Below are 17,775 nucleotides of genomic sequence, written 5' to 3' on the forward strand. Positions count from 1 at the left end.
TTTGTTAGGAAGGGGTGTTGGCAGGACAGGAGGGGCAATGAATGAATAACAGAATTTAAGCCTATAATGAAGCTTTTGTATAAAAAGTCAAGATGAAAAAAAAACCCACATAGTTGGTAGCAGCATCCTTTGAAAGGAAAGGACAAGTTATGTTTTTATCATTTAGCAGTTTAGCTGTAATTGGAATTAAGTGGACCTATACATAGCCTGACCACTATGAAAATTTCCGGATGAAAAAAAGAACGTCCCCGAGAATACACAGACCTAATGCCAAGTTTTCTGTGTTTCTTTCATTGTACACAACAGCAAGCATTAACTGCTACCATTCAAAGCCTAGCACAACTCTAGCACAAGGGAAGCTTGTGCTCACAACAGATTCACTATCTGGAACAAACCAAGCCAACCAAACAACAACAAAAATATACAAACACACATACACAAAAAAGAAAATACACACAGAAGTGTGGCATCCTATTAAAAACTATGCTATATACAGTCTCACTTCACTGTCAGTTTTCTCTACCATATTGGTCAACTTCAATTTTGTTACCTGAAATATCATTCCATCAAGTAACTGGCATTCCAGCTTCAAAAGCAACTTTTCAAATGGCTTCAGTTTATCTTCTTGAATCCCAAACTTGGAAGGGTTGTGATGGACAGATTTTAGCAGCCTGTAAGGAATAGCCATAAAAGGAATTTAAGATGTACTGACAGTTTATCATATCCTATAGCATTCTAATATCACTGTTTCGTGGAATAGGTTTTAATTGCCTGTATCTCTGCCCAGCAGCAATTCCAAAATTATTATTAAAAACAAACAAGTCTGTTTAAGCTACTTACATTTAAACAACTACAATCTATTGAGGTTTCCATTGAAATTGTTCTTTTTCCACTAATTTAACAGCCTACGTAATTGTTGATTCTTTACTTCTTGCTTTAGATAATGTTCTTACTCAAATCTATTCTAAAGCCTTTGATCAATACGGATTTGAATGGTCTTAGGTCAGTTCTGCACAAAATTAGATTTCTTATCAAATGCATTTTAAACCCCTTGAACCATTATTCTTTCTCAAGATACTTGCCACACACAGCTTCTGGAATGGCAAACGTAAAATTCAGCACTAAAAACTTCCCTGTACTGTTAGAAGGACAAAATAGGAGCTTTGCCCTGTTTCTTATTGAGGTTTCTGGATAATGCTTGAGGCTAAAAAATTCCATGTCCTCAAACTAACTTTTTTGGAAGAAGGCACATGCACATGCTTTTATCTTTTATGTCATGAGAGTATTTGTCACACCTTCAGAGACACACCTCTTGTACATTGTCCAGTGATCTTTCAGGGTGGCATGATTGTCAATTATTTCATCCAGAGTGATTAATACTGTCAGTAGTTCTCCCAGATGCTCATACATCGCCTGTTTGAAAAAGAAGAAAATGAAGTCTTTACTGCATGTGGTGCACTGTATATAAAATATCAGTTCTTTTCAATATATGATGAGTAAACAAGGCATCAGCCAGACAGTTAAATCAGAGATTTCCTGGTTGCTTAAATATTTAATATATCTGTAATGGCAAACAAGGAAAAACAGTTTGCATGCAAGCGTCCTTTCGGGTTCATTGATCTGATATTGAAGATAGGATTTTCAAAATTAGCTAGAAGCAGAACCACATACTACACACAATAACAAAGCATGCAAACACTTTTCAGCTAGGAAAACCGTAGTCTGACAGGAACAAAGTAGCAGCCCTTTCCACATAAAGGCCAGAAAAACCTGATTAAGTAAATACAATCTGTAAAGGTGACTCCAGACTGAAAGTTGTTCTTGAAATTCACTTTCTTGCTATTTTTCTCAGGGCTAAAACAAATACATTAGCCAAAAAAATAGCATCAGCAAAAAGGCACAAAGTTATTCCCACCTGAAAATGAACTCCTGATGTCTCTATAATTTTAGGTGCATTCCTGTAAATAGAATAAGTATTTTAACATATTTCTAGTCCTTAGAACAGAAAATATTTACCACCTCTGTACCAAAGCATGGTTTTTTGTTTCTTGGGGTATGTTTCTTCACTTACACAGTAAATTCAGAAAATAAAATAAGCCTCCAAATATGATTAAAGCATATGTGAAATGTGTGCTATGATCAAATTTGGTACTGCAGTTTTGAATGCAAGGCACATAACTGGTTTAAACCATTGATTTTATCCAGCGCACACGTACTAGCAACAATCCCCAAGTCAGTTGTGCTAAGTAGTCTTGACACAGTCCTGGGGCTCAAAAGTACAAAGTCACTTCACACATTCAGCTAAGCCATAACTAAGCTACACATCCAGCCTTCCTCACTCAGCCATGACTGTTCTGTCAGAAATATATACTATGACTGGCAACATCAAAACAACCAGCCATCTCATCCGTAGTATCTTTTATCTAAAAATTATAATTAATGTTGAATACTAAAGAATAAACCAGTGATTTCATAGATACCAGTGATTCATTTGTGCAATTTACTTGGGGCTCTCTCAGTCATGCCAAAACGTCGCTGCATGCACAAAGGCATAAAGTCACATGGCAAGTGACAGTAATTTGTTCGTCAGTATCAGTTCAACCACCAAGTTTAAGAAAACCACATATTTAAACATTGGATTGTGAAAGTGATCTGATTTTTAAGCTCTGAAAGCTACTGGTATCTACTATAGCAGTCAAAAGAAAGAGTCTCTCAGAGGCAGACTGCAAGAATAGCAAGAGGATCTCTTGAACAAGATTAAGAGCCTCTAAAGCATCAGTCTATCTAAAAGAAAAAAAAACAACACTTGCATCTCATTTAATAAGAGCTCCAACTTTTCTGAAAATAAACTTGAAAAATGGGTAACGAAGCCCATATTTGTGCAACAAAGCATCCTCCACATCTCTAGATAATAATATTCTCAAAATAATCAAGCCTTAGGCAGAACATTTATATCATGTACATTTTTAAACTACATAATAAGTGATACAGCATCTCAGGGAATAATTACTTATTGCTGGTGTAGAGAACAGCCAACTGATGCACTACATTCACCACCACTTCGTAACATCGGGTAACAAAGCAAGACAGCTCCTGAAATACAAGAAAATAAAAAGCACATCTATATATAGCCTCCTCTTATGCATAACATCATTACTTCCAAAATACAGAACATAAGTCACTAAACTCGCAGCCTAAGTTGCAACTACAACCCTAATGCAAGTCAGTGGACAGATCTATGACAGGATGGGAAACATTATCCTAGTAATTAAGAGGTCTGAAAAAGGATTTGGGTTTAAGTCAAGAGGTTACTGTACAAAGTTCCCAGTACATCTTGAAATATTAAAGTACCAATGTGCACTTTTAGACAGAGAAAAGATTATTAAAGAAAACACCTGCACCTAGCTTGTTTTCACAAGGTAGAGACTGATACTGAAATATTCGATGTTCAAGGGCCACATTTAAAAAGCTTACTGGGTCTTTGAGAAGGCATGGAAAAGAGACACCCCTCAGGAGCTCAAAGTGCTTTAAATATCTCTTGCTGTTAATTTTTCAAGAATTCAATTTATTAGAGACACTCAGAAGAGACTTAAAGTGTCCAGGTACCTTTGGAGGGAATATTCAAATATCCCTAAAAGCAAAGGCTGTGCCTTTTCCCACTAGATTCAAGAGTCACGCTTCGGAAGCTGGTGATAGACAAATTCAAATTAGAAACTATCAAAGAGAAGGGGCCCATGTGTACTATAATAGCAATCAGCCATAGAATGCTGTCTTCAAAGAAAAAAATAAAAATAAAAGAATACTGCCTTTGAGAAGCATGCTCAAGCAAAGCAGAATTTGAGCTCAGTTATACAGTAAAAGATGACTAAAAAGAGCTCAACTCTGACCATAAAAAATTCTGAATTTCTATAATGGATTTTAACAAGGTACTCCTTGAGAAATGGGGTAAATTAATCTGAGTTTCCCTTAACCACAAATAGTATTTGCTTATTAATTTATCCTATAATCCAATCAGGGACAAGCATGCATTGGATGAGTCTGGCCAGTCAGCACACAGATGGCTCCCAAGCAAAACAGCCCACGCAGGCTAGCAGCCAGCCTGCTGTTCTTGCCAGAAGACAGGCTAACAGCTGAATTCTGTCTTTCTCTCCATCAAAAATAGATCTTATTTGGGTTTCTCCCTTCTATTAGTCACCAGTTTCCATAAAACATGGAAGTGTCTTTACTTCTTATGCTTGTATTGCTCTATCAAATGCAGCTGAAACAAGCCAGCAGATCCCAGAAGAGCACATTAATAGACAACTGAGATCATGTTTCCTTGGGAAGGTGCACCAGCTGCCTCTTTAAAATTTCCAGGCAATGGTCCAATTTAACAGCATTTTATCAGCTACCTAATACAGACAATTGTCAGTTTGTCAGGGTTCTTCAAAGACAATCCTCTGCAAGATCAACACTACCTAGTAGTGTTTCATAGCACTGATTTGATAATTTATTTAAATGTTTTTACATAGCAAATTAAGTTGTAAAGAAAGGAAAAAGTTTGTAACATTGACCTTAACAGCATTTTCTGGTCAATGGGCATATGTTAGTTACTGCTGAGTGGGTTCAGAACAACACAGCAGTTGAAAAAGACTGGAAAAGAAAGAGTTTTCCTTGTAGCTTTATCCAAACCAACATAGTCAGTATGTTGTAACCTTCCCTTTAGGCCAATGTCCTGTGTCTGCCTGCTTTCTCATGTTCAGTATTCAACAAACTATGGTAGGACATAGACAAAGTGGGATCACAGGTAAGACTGCTGTATTGATGTAACATTTCCACTATAAACAAAATATGGGACATAACCCATAAGCATAAAGCATTATAGATGAAAAACTTAACATGAGCCAGCAGTGTACCCTTGCATCTCAGAAGGCAAATGGTATCCTGGGCTCCATCAAAAGACGGGTGGCCAGCAGGAACAGAGAGGTGATTGTCCCTCTCTACTCTGCTCTTGTGAGGCCCCATCTGGAATACTGCGTCCAGGTCTGGAGCCCCCAGTACAGAAAAGACAGGGAGCTGTTGGAGAGGGTGCAGAGGAGAGCCACCAGGATGATCAGGGGACTGCAGCATCTCCCCTACAAAGACAGGCTGATGGAGCTGGGCTTGTTCAGACTGGAGAAAAGAAGGCTGCAGGGTGACCTCACTGCAGCATTTCAATACCTGAAGGGAACCTACAAACAGGAGAGGAATCAACTCTTTGAAATGGTAAATAACCGCAGGATGAGAGGAAATGGTTTTAAGTTGAGGGAAGGGAGATTTAAGTTGGATGTCAGGGGGCAATTCTTTACAGAGAGAGTGGTGAGGTGCTGGAACAGGTTGCCCAGGGAGGTTGTGGATGCCCTGTCCCTGGAGGTGTTCAAGGCCAGGTTGGATGGGGCCCTGGGCAGCCTGGTCTAGTATTAAATGGGGAGGTTGGTGGCCCTGCATTGGTTGGTGGCAGGGGGGGTTGGAGATTCATGATCCTTGAGGTCTCTTCCAACCCTGGCCATTCTGTGATTCTGTGATCCTGTACTACAAGAAGGTTTGTATTTCACTTATGCTGAAGATATCTAGGCTGCCAAGTACTTTGCCCTCAACTTTCATCTCAGAAAATCCTAACAGGGAGAAAAAAAAATTTAGAAAAAAAACCACAATGTACAGCAGTCCCACCTCAGAACCACCAGATCTCAGATCTCACAAATATCACCTCAGTAAGAAACAGTTTGAAAGAAGAAACTGACCATGTTAGTAAGGCAAAAAGGATGAAAAAGATAGGGAAAGAGAAAAGCAACAAAGGACATCCTAACAACTAACTGCACTTGAGCACAGGAAGAGAGGTTGAGAAGCAACTTCCTATGGCGCTCAACCTATTAATGACTCAGTAAATAAGCACTGCCATGATAGAGCAAGAAAAGAAAATTCAACAATTCATTTAAGCATTCTAAGAGTTTCCTCTATCTTCTCCACTTTAACATATTCTTCATTACAAGAAATACTGAATAAAAATACATTTATGGAATAAAGGTCACTTAAGCTATAATAAAGAAAAAGAAATTCCAAAGTAGACTGAAATCTAAGATCACAAGAAATCACCAGAAGAAACACAGACCTTGTTTTCATGCAAAGTATACTCATAGCAACCAAACTGCATCCAAAATGAATGTTCTTCTCTGAAAGCTTAAGCGTGGCACAATTTTTCTTCCCCAGGTACACACTTTAATTTCACCTCCCAACAGCTACATAACAGTGTATGAACCATTAATTCATGTCCAGTTTTCAATGAAAAATTGCTAATCAAAACTGTAAGAATAGAAATCCTTGGCCTTACTATCAAATGGAACCACCCCAATTTATACTCTTACTGAAATTTACTTAAGAAACTCTAATTTCCTTGGACAAAGATTACACAAATCATAACCTAACCTCTCACAAGTCTTCCGGTTTTAGACTAGTATAAACAAAAAAAAAGCCAAATACGAGTAGATGACAAACCAAGTTAAACAGCAGTGTTCTAAGTGAACTTTGGTAGCAACAGATGAGCAGGTAAAACATAATGACAGTATCAAGTGACTGCAGTGCCCTTCAGCAAGGTGCAGGCAGGATACTGAAGACTTCTCAATCCACTTTGCAAATAAAATTAATATTATAATTGCTGTCAAAAATCAAGATACTCTACCTGCAAGAAGGAAACAAATCTTCCCATCTGTATTTGACAATCTCCTTCCACCATGCTGGAATCTGTGGCTTCAAAGACAAAGAACTGTCACTACTTTAAAAAGGCTGCATTAGAGCTATTCATTACACCCTAGAGTTCACCTTCCAAATCAGGTATGTTTGTCATACAGATTCAGTGCACACCTACAAGCCTACTGGTAGAACTTTAAAAGCTTCTAATTTTGCTTCCTAAGGTAGAATTATTTTTAAGTTCCTTTCCCAATAGAATTAGATTGCTTTTAAGTTATGCATAAAGCAGGAAAAAAGTTTCCATCACCTGTAAGAAAATAATTATGAAACTTAATTCTTTAAAGGATATATCTTACATAACTGTATATCAAAGTTTCCATTAAAAGAAGTTTATAAAAGCAAGGTATTTACATTGCAAAGAATGCATGCTGGTATACTTATTAGCTGAAAGAATATATTACATCATAAATCAACAGAAAACCTGAGTAGCATACAACTTCATCAATAAATTGATTTTTTTTCCTATATACTATCCACCACTAAGCAAATGGCTCTCACCTTATGTTCAAAGCACTACATGTGTGACAAAGTGCACTATTCAGATACTATGAGATGCAGCAATCATGTCACCATGTCAAATTCTTTCGGACAGCTGGAATAGTTGTAGTGCTACGTGGCAGTCTTTTTAAGGTGATGATAGTTTAATATTCTAAATCTGAGATTTTTCTATTGGGCCACTATGGAAAAAATAGCTTAAAATTACAAGTTCATCCACAAAAACAAACAACAAAAAAAAAACCAAACCCAATAGCGTTAAAGAAAAGCAGTCTCCTGTTTAGAGAGGTGATCTTTCAACCTGTACAAGGAAATTTCTAAATAATATTTAGTTTAAAGTTTCTGGTCTTCATAAAAATATTCCTTTAGAACAGCGACCAAACTTGAAATGAGCCTCCGTAACTCCATTTAGATACTGCATCCTTCCCCTTCATGCTTCCTATGCAACCTTTCTGCTCTTGAAATCAGCAGATTATCCAAAAGGCAACCCAACTAGCTGAAGTTCCTACAGTAATCCTAGTCACTTAGAGAATAAAATGAAAAAAATGTTTCCTGCTATATTGAGAAGGCAAAAGCCACACAGTATTTCTCTGTTCCATTCAATTTCAGCCATCCTTGAGGCAGAAGCTTTACTAGTTGTTCTAAGTAAGCAAGGCAGTTGTTACCCAAGCATATGCTACAAGGTGGGATCTGGGAATAGAGAACTTTATTCCTGTACTCCCACCCAACCCACAGAAGTTCGACCTCTCAGTTTCTCCCATTCTCAAGCATTCCTTGTAGAACACTCAAGTAGGAACAAACTGCTGCTGTACTATACTAATCTAGCACAGTATGACTTTTCTCATGCTGGAGATGTGAAGAAGTTTTGAGGGACTCCCTACTACCATTTTGACAGCAGAGCACTTTCTTTTCAGATATTAGAAGGCATGGTGTTCTTTTTGACATTCCTTAACTGAACCACAACAGGCATCTTATGCAGCACTTACAACAATCTCTATCAGTTGCTGTTTCCAAGATTCCACATTCCCCAGTACTGCTGTCACAATCAAGGCTCAAAAAGGCTTCAAAAAGAGCTGTTTTTACAGTGCTACTCTGCATGGAGCATGCCTTCCTTTGTCTCACATTTATGAAACAGAAAACAAAGTCAGGCAACATCCCTATCTCAGAAATGCACTTAGTCCTCAGAACAAAGATATGTGCTTTCTCTCTACTTTAACACAGAAGCTTAAGACCTTTGGATGAGTTACCAGTTAAATTCTATGACTAAATGCAAAGTTTGGCAACTGAAACATCTTTCAAACACTTCTGTCCGTGGATTAGGTCATCACTTAAGTAACAGTATGAGTAATTCACTTCACTTGAAGCACAGAAGATGACCTTAGCAAGATCAGGATTTCTCCTGAAGCAACTATGATCCCAAGAGTAGATTTGGTCAAAGATATTATTAAGTTTCATTGTTTTTCCTACAGACAGGTTGCAGATTTATGGTTTTACTACAACCAACTACAACTCCTACAAAAAACAGTCCTAACAGGAAGCAGGTTAGTTGAGAATAATGTGTTTCCATGTAAAACACAGGTATTCAATGCTTTACTTAGAAAAAACAGCTGCTACAGTGTATAAACTCAGGTTTCTGTACTCGTAAACACTAAATATAATCTCATGAAAAAAGAAGCCAAGATGTCTACTGAAAAAAGTCACGAATTCAAAAGCACTGCTTTTATACATCTCATGCATTCTCCCACTATCTTCACTTAAAGGTCATCTGTCTGAAAAATGTCAAGTCCATACTCCGTACTTCTCATGTACGTCATGCTGCAACAAAACTTCCCATTGACATGACAACACTTACTGCAGATAATCAGGCTTCATTTATAAAGTCTTAATGCCAGCTCTATTATCACAAAGTCCATTATTTTGCATTTATCATTTAATGATACAGTGAAAGCATGCATCTGGAATATAAAAACAGACTTCCTGCAGCATTTAATACAATTGGAAGCAATAAAGTAAAACTACAAACTTCACCAGTAAAGGGAGCTACTTACCTCCTTCTCCATAAAACAAGAGGCCATTATAAAATTTCGTTTCTGCCTATCAACAGAAACATAAATTTGTCTTTTAATAAATAAGCCATCATGCTACAAAAATTATTTCGACAGTATATCATTGTATCTTGTTTATTGCAAAATAAGAAATCTTTATCAGTTTGCCAATCTTTCATACACATAATTAAAGCTGAACTTACCTCATATTTTAACTTCTTGATTTCACAACAAAGGGCAGCATACACAGTTATTACTTTGTTTAGAACCTAGACTCAGGAAAAAAAAGCAGATTACCACCACAGAACTACAGCAAATAAAAATCTTACAGAGCATTTTTCATGTTTAAAATGGATCAAACGGATCAGTTTTATATCAAACAACTTTTTTTTTCCATCCCTTCTTCTTTTAATTTTAAAACAATTACCTTGTTTTCCGTCTTTATGAGCTCCAGTAGAGAGGACTGCTCATATGGCAAAAGCTAGAATTGATTAAAACGAAAGCTTTAGAAAATACTTGTCAAAACTACATTTAAGCAACTAAGCAAGTAGTGTAACTTTTTTACAGTTTAATCTCAAGTAAGGTCAGTTAAAAGAGCCAATAATGGCACATTACCAACAACCTGCGCTGCAGAAAACCTTCTCTTTGCACATTCATGCATTAAGGGAAAGAACTAGCTACATTATATAGGATTTACATCAATTTACTCATAAAACTTGAAATGCAAAAACAGTCATTATGGTGCACACAAAAAAAACAACTCTGGAAATCTAAGAGAAATTAAGAATTCCAAATGCAGGAAACAGGAAGCATTGTGTGTATCTACATGCAGGCACTTGAGATTTTGTATTGAAGTCAGTTTCATAGCTGACAAGTTCAAATATGCTCAGCACTATAGAGGCCCCACATGTAATCTGAATAGATGGAGGACTGACTGAGAACACATCTTCTGCACATACAAGTTCCATATGGTAACAATATTGAAAAGTACTTCTCACTTTTATGTCCAAGTTCAGTGATGAAAAAAACTCATGCTCTACAGAGGACAGAAAACTTATGACCAAGGAATAAAACACTTCTGGAAGAAGAAAAATTAAAACTGTATTGGATAGGCTTCTCAAACACAAAAGTCAACATTTTAGAAGCACAAAAGCAAGAAGCTTTCACTTATCAGGTTTGAAAGGAAGAAGGAATAAGGAAAATAAGTTTAAACGTGTATTAAACATAAGCAAACCTTTAAAGCAATAGGGTCAAGACTGAAGTCCCAAACATCTCCAATAGAGTCATCCAGAGCATCTTCAATTCTCTTCAACTGAGACGCGTACTCCTCAAGAAACTTTCCATAATTCTTCAACTGCACTTCAGCATGGATTTCTGAGAATTCATAACAACGATAGTTACCTAAAATTCTCAGTAAGCTCCAATATCCCAAAGTTCATTAATGTTTTAATCTGTTGCTATTTAGCTAGTAGTACTGCATTCCAAGTTTTGGTGCAGCATTTTCTTCTTGAAACAACAGTATCTTTGCAATACAAAGCTCTTATTTGTTGAAAACCCATCATCCAACTCAGTGTCCATTTCAAATAAAGCCCAAATATGAAAGAATAACAAACATTAAAGAGGCTTATTAAAAATATTTTTGAAGTGTACATTTATTTTCAAACTAAGATCTGAACAAGCCTAACAATCACACCAAGTTGCAGAGCAAAGAACTGACTGATCACATTGCAGCATGGCAGATGATTTTACCCATCAGCAGAGCCAGGCCACAGACAATGATACTAGACATTTGAGGCACTGGGTCTTATCATTTTGGTCTGAGTAGAACTTGTATGGGAAGCAATCTGTCTTCTGCTCCCCCCCTATTATCACTTAGTAAGTCATTTGGGTATTAAACTGAAAGGTGATGGTTTTCAATCAATCCCACCACACTGGAACTCACTACTTTCCAGCAGAATTTTTCTTCTGCTTAGCACCTGAACATGGAAATGCACAGCTGTTCTGTCACTGTTAGTTCCAAGTAGGTTCTTATGCTCAAAAGAAAATACTCAGTTGATCAAATACCAAGATCAGCGGTAAGAATCAGTATAGCAAGTCTAAAGATAACTGATCCAGAGAAGTTTCATTCACTCTATCCTGATAGTTCTTTTTCCTACACTAACACACATACACAAAAAAGAAATACACAATCACTGACTTAGCTGCACAATCTGAACCATGGAAAGAGTGATCACAGCTCAGGACTTCCATGTTTCATAAGGAACCTCAATCCTTTCTCATCTGATGACTGAAGTGCCCCCCCTTGACTTGACTGCATATCTAATAGCTTACAATCTTTTGCTTTTTGTTGCAAATAGCACTGCCTTTAAAATAAATAAACCAAAGAACCTAAGTTAATTGGATAACTGAATTTTGTCAAAACATGAAGACAACTCTGCAGACAGCAATCTTTTTAGCTTATGTAGCAGTATACATGCCCTTTTTGTGTTTTAGAAGTAGGTTGTGACAAAAGCTAAAAAATCTTTTTGTTTTGCAGGTTTAACCTCTCATCTAAGCTGTCTACAACTGAGACAAATGGTAGTTGATGACTTCTTCAGTAAACCAGTTTTGTTGAATCAATTATTCTACAGATATATTTTGGAGAAAGAGAAAATGTGCCTGAAGAAGTGCCCCAGTCAAGCAAGGGGAGGAACAAACAAAGGCAAATGAAGAGTCAAAGAAGAGAGGGACTACACGCTGGGGAGTTGAGACTGAGGAGAAATGGAACAAGTTCTCCTCAACTGATGCAAAGCTCCTACTTTGAAACCAGCAGCAAAGCCTGTCCAAGATGCACTGTGAGCTATACCACGCTAAGCTCCACATTAGTGCTGTTGGGTTCTGCCTGTCTTGATGGTTCACAGACACCACCAAATGAAGAAGACTGAATTTCATGCAAACAGATAAGCAGCAAGTGAATAAAACACTCTTTATCAGCAGTATGCCCTTCAGACACCAATTTGCAGCCCTTGTGTTGTATCATCATATTTTTCTATTCCACCGATTGACCTCGCCTTCCAAATCCCTTCCAGCACATCTTCTAGAAGCCTGATGCACTAAAGCACTAGAACTCCAATAGATGCAGAGCCCTGCAGAACAGAGCTTAACCTGCCATCCCAGCAGCTGCAGTACTTTACTGTTAGAAGATGCTGTAGAGCATGGAAACTTAAATTCTTGAAGCATGCTGTGGTATTCCCTCCTGTTCCTTCTCTCTTCACACAAAATGCAAAGCTAAGAGCAGAAAAAATATTGAAAGAGGTATTGGGACTGTATAGGAAGAACTGGAAAAAAAAAAAAAGTCATACAAGAGTAAGAAACGGGTACTGCTGCTCAAATCAATTCCCTCGACTTAAATAGGCAGCATATCTCAAAAAATCTCACAGCAGCAGCACTCTCCTAAAGACCCACAAAACGTCATCTTTCCAGCAGCCAAAAGATGCACTTAAGCCATACTGTAGCTCAGCAGAGCTGATATCAGGTATTGACAAAACTAAGTGTTGCCAGACATCGATGTGCCACCTCATACTGATTCTATACAAAAAATAAAAGGCAGGTGTGAATAATTTATCATCTTCTCTCTAAAGCAGACATGAGAGTGAAAGCTATTAGTGAACCAGATACAGGTAGGCTTGAATTGATTAAAATGGCTTCAAGCTGCAGGGAGATTTCTAGCATGCATAACTTTTTTTTTCCTAAACAAACTGGATTACGTGCAAAAGGAAAAGAAATCACATATTTTCTTTTTCTTCCAAACCACAGACCTACTACACAAGGCATATCTGTTTGCAATGAAGTTTGATTTAGTTTCTCCTCAGGTGATAAAATGAAAGCTTTACAACTGGAACAGCATGAAGATATATGTAGTAGCACAAAACCTCCAACTTCGTCTAATCTTCTTCCATAAAGTCAGCAGTGTCAATACTTAGGCAATCCATTGCCACAGCAGGATTTGCAAGTGCAATGTCAATAAATACCTGGGGCAAAAATGTAAACTGGACTTCTACAGCATCTTATTTCCTCAGTTAGGAACATGGTGATTTCTAAAAGTTTGCGATACAAGTATAGAGTGAAAACTGACAAAGCAAAGCAACGCATTTTTTCCAAGTGACTTCTTTTTTTCCTGCTTTTCCTTCAAAGTTGTACACTGTACTGTGAACTTTACCACTGTTCACAGTCAAGATGGTGGTAATAGAGCACATCACGTCGTAGAATCGTCAGAAGGGACCTTTAAAGACCATCTGATCCAACTCCCCTGCAATGAACAGGGTCACCTACAGCTAGAACAGGGTGCTCAGAGCCCCTCAAGCCTCATCTTGAGTGAATCCAGGGATGGGGCATCCACCACGTCTCTGGGCAACCTGTGCCAGTGCTTCACTACCCTTACTGTAAAGAACTTCTGCCATATAACCAGTTTCTAGTTTGAAAACATTTCCCCTTGTCCTGTCACAACAGACCCTGGTAAATAGTCTGTCACCTTCCTTTTTACAGCCTCCCTTTTGATGCTGAGAGGATGTTGGGTGATGTAACACAGCTGCACGTAATGCCATGATCAAGTCCCACAGGGATCTGATATTCTGAGCAAAAACCGTACTTTGCATTCCATGGCTTGACAGCTGCCAAAGACCTCAGCTCAGGAAAGTTTCAGTTTCTACCAAAAAGACAGAATAATGAATAAGTTATTATTAATGGCACCATCCTAAGGTAATGCTGTATGTGAAACAGCTGGTCCATGAGTAACACATTTTCACAGCAACACCTGGTGTCATTAATTTCACAGAATCACAGAATGGCCAGGGTTGGAAGGGACCTCAAGGATCATGAATCTCCAACCCCCCCTGCCACATGCAGAGCCACCAACTTCCACATTTAATGCTAGACCAGGCTGCCCAGGGCCCCATCCAATCTGGCCTTGAACACCTCCAGAGACGGGGCATCCACAACCTCTCTGGGCAGCCTGTTCCAGCACCTCACCACTCTTTCTGTAAAGAATTGCCCCCTGACATCCAACCTAAATCTCCCCTCCCTCAACTTAAAACCATTTCCCCTCGTCCTACAGTTATCTACCCTTTCAAAGAGTTGATTCTCCTTCCCTCTGTAGGCTCCCTTTAGGTACTGAAATGCTGCACTGAGGTCACCCCGCAGCCTTCTTTTCTCCAGGCTGAACAAGCCCAGCTCCATCAGCCTGTCTTCGTAGGGGAGGTGCTCCAGTCCCCTGATCATCTTTGTGGCTCTCCTCTGGACCCTCTCCAACAGCTCCCTGTCTTTTTTGTACTGGGGGCTCCAGACCTGGACACAGTATTCCAGATGGAGCCTCACAAGAGCAAAGTAGAGGGGGACAATCACCTCTCTGTCCCTGCTGGCTACCCCTCTTCTGATGGAGCCCAGGATACCATTTGCCTTCTGAGCCGCAAAGGCAAGCTGCTGGCTCACATTAAGTTTTTCATCCATCAAGACCCCCAGGTCCTTCTCCACAGGGCTGCTCTCAAGGACCGCTCCTTCCAGAGCATATGGATGCCTGGGATTCCTCCGGCCCAAGTGCAAAGCCTTGCACTTTGCCATGCTGAATCTCATTAGGTTCACCCAGGCCCATCTTTCAAGCCTGTTGAGGTCCCTCTGAATGGCATCCCTTCCTTCCACAATCTGGCAGAGTTCAACACGCAGCATGTACCTCAGTGTGACTGCCATACACCTCTATTTAGGAAGTAGGTCAGCTAGCTCCACAGGCAGAGAACACATGGATTTCAATGGGGCACCCACTGACAGAGCTCAGCACCACGAGGTCTCACGTATCTATATCCTAAAGGCGAAAGAGAACAGCCAGCTCCATGCCAAGCAGCCTTTCTCGGCAGAAAGCTCATACAACGCACTCATCACAGCAGGCTGCCTCAGCCCGCCCGGGGGGATGCTGCACACACGCGTGGGCCCCCAGGGGTGACCGGGAGAAGCCGAAGACAGCGGCCGTCTCCGCGCCGGGGGCACGAGCAAAGCTCGCAGCAGCCTCCCCCCAACCCAAACACCCCCCGACAGCCGCCGAGGCGCGCACGGAGCAGGGCCCGCTCTGAGCGCGGCGAGCAGAGGGCAGGAACCGGGAGGGGGGCCAGCCCCGCTCGGCTCCCACTGCTGCTTCCTCCTCTTCCTCACCGCCCGCCTCTCGCGATAGGGGCTGCCGGGGGTCTCCTCAGCCCGCGGCCCCATTCCGTCCTCACACGCACGCACGCGCGCCCGCCCTGCCCCAGCCCGGCCCTTCCACCTCCCGCGCGCTCACTCTGCGAGCCGTCGTCGAGGCGGTCGAACTCCCACTCCGGGGACAGGGTCTCCAGCGCCATGGCAGCGCCGCGCCCGCCTCCCCTGACTCAGGCGCACGGGACTTCCTACCCCGCGCCGCGACGCACTCTGGGAAATGGAGGCGGAGAGGCGGGGGGGAAGCCGGGACTCCGGGAGGAGGCGGGGTGGTGGAGGGGTGGGCAGCCGGCGTCAGCCTCAGTGCCGTTCAGGACGCCGGTAATGTCAGTTAGAGGATAAAAGAAGTAAAAGCGCTAAGCGTGACGGAGGAATTGTCGCTTGGGCTGCTTGCGGTGCCCGCAGCGATGACTTTACCTCAGCACAGTCTGTGCTATTAGCAGAAACGGAAATGGCTCTGAAGAGCGATGTGGGAGCATCAGCAGTTTCATGGGGCTGAGAGCAACAGAAATAGCAGCTCCACGGAGAGATGGATCAGTAATTGCAGATCGTCCATTAAAGCTGGCTCTGTAATGCAGCCAGTCTGAAAATAGCACTGCTGCGCTTGTTTTCTGGAGACGAGCAATCCGTCCTTTGCCAAATCGATTAATTTTAGAGGGAACTAGGATCTGGCTGGCGTGCTTGCTCTGGTCGATGAGTTTTTAACTCATTACAGCACATTTCAAGAGACCAGCTGTTGGAAATACCCAAATAATTTATCAGGACGGTATCTCTGATAAAGCAGATTCTATTCGCAATTGCAATGGCGGGCCTCCTGCAAGCAGAGCACGCAGAAAACAGCGTTACGTCTTTTACGCCCTCTTACTCGACGCTTCTCTCTTTCTCCCCTGGTTCCTCAGTGGCTGAGTGCTTCAGGTTCACAATCTTCCTGACGCTCAACTAAACACACAGATACTGGCTAAACATAAATTTCTGCTGGCTAAGCATATATCACAAATTAGTTCTAAACTTCTCACATTTGCTCATTCAACACTCGGTCATTGTTTCTGGACATCTGCTTGTCCTTGCATAGAGATAAGCTTAGAAGGAGGACAGGGGGGAGTATCTTGATGCCTGCCTGTTGCATCCCAACCGACTCGCAGAGCAAGGCAATCCAGCCTTGTGTGGAGGCCCTGGCTTCTCTGATGTTTGTTAAGTCTGTTTTTCTTTTGCTGAGGGTCTCTTATCCAAGCAGAATAGCCCTACAATATGCTTTCTAGTCCATAATACTATACCTATACTAGTTGGAACATTTAGAAACTATTGCAGTTTTGCAAACAAGAATTAATCATACAATTCAGCAACTATATTTCTAAAGTATGTTACTAACGTATATGGTATTTCTACTTTTTCATGTCAGCTATTTCTAAGGACAAGTTACAAAATACAAATACATTGTGCTCTACTTTTCCAGATAATTCCCCCTTTTTAATATCTATTGCAGAAACAACATTCCATTCCTACACATCCTAGATCTGGGAAAGAAAAGATCAAAACCAATTTTTTGAGAAATCATATGAAAAATGTTCAGAGTATCTTCTTTTTTAACTACTTTTTTTTTTTTTTTTTTTTTTTCCAGTTCTGATTAACATTGCAAATGACACCAAGCTGGGGGGAAGCATTGATCTGCCTGAGAGTAGGAAGGCCCTACCCAGGGATCGGGGCAGGCTGGATCAATGGGCTGAGACCAATTGTATGGGCTTCAATAGGACCAAGTGCTGGATCCTGCACTTCAGTCACAACAGCCCCATGCATCACTATAGGCTGAGTAAAGGAAAAGGATCTGGGGGTGTGAGGAGTCTGAATACAAGTGTTAATGGGGAGCAGCTGAGGGAATTGAGGTTTTTCAGTCTTGAGAACAAGAGGCTCAAGGGAAACCTTATCTTTCTCTACAGTGACCTGAAAGGAAATCGTGGTGAGGAGGGGTTTGGCCTCATCTCCCAGGTAACACCAGGAGGACTAGAGGGAATGGCCTACAGTTTCACCAGGGAAGACTCAGGTTGAGTATTATGAAAATTTTCTTCTTAGAAAGAGTGGTGCTGCAGTGGCACGGGCTGCCAAGGGAGGTGGTGGAGTCACCATCCCTGGAGGTGTTCCAGAACCGTGTGGATTTGGCACTGAGGGACACAGCTAATGAGCATGGTGGGGATGGGTTGGCAGTAAGACTAGAGGCTTTTCAACCTTTGTGATTCTATGTCTATGAACAGAGCCCAAGGAC

General features: G+C 40.7%; 1 protein-coding gene across 1 annotated transcript in view; it reads right to left on the reverse strand.

Moving 5' to 3' along the window:
* The window catches only part of WASHC4 (WASH complex subunit 4), a 38,750-nt gene extending 22,551 nt beyond the window's left edge, over positions 1-16,199 (reverse strand). Inside the window, exons 1-10 of the mRNA XM_031600038.2 lie at positions 15,604-16,199; positions 10,537-10,676; positions 9,730-9,783; positions 9,506-9,571; positions 9,306-9,351; positions 6,695-6,762; positions 3,011-3,093; positions 1,916-1,958; positions 1,310-1,413; positions 551-671 (exon numbers count right to left, since the gene is read on the reverse strand). Coding sequence (XP_031455898.2) covers positions 551-671; positions 1,310-1,413; positions 1,916-1,958; positions 3,011-3,093; positions 6,695-6,762; positions 9,306-9,351; positions 9,506-9,571; positions 9,730-9,783; positions 10,537-10,676; positions 15,604-15,664 — 786 coding nt within the window. The 5' untranslated portion in view covers positions 15,665-16,199. The remainder of the gene's footprint in view (positions 1-550; positions 672-1,309; positions 1,414-1,915; positions 1,959-3,010; positions 3,094-6,694; positions 6,763-9,305; positions 9,352-9,505; positions 9,572-9,729; positions 9,784-10,536; positions 10,677-15,603) is intronic.
* Positions 16,200-17,775: the final 1,576 nt, after the last annotated feature.

This window comes from Phasianus colchicus, chromosome 1, assembly GCF_987193195.1.
Source record: "Phasianus colchicus chromosome 1, bPhaCol1.hap1.1, whole genome shotgun sequence".
Taxonomy (NCBI): Eukaryota; Metazoa; Chordata; class Aves; order Galliformes; family Phasianidae; genus Phasianus; species Phasianus colchicus.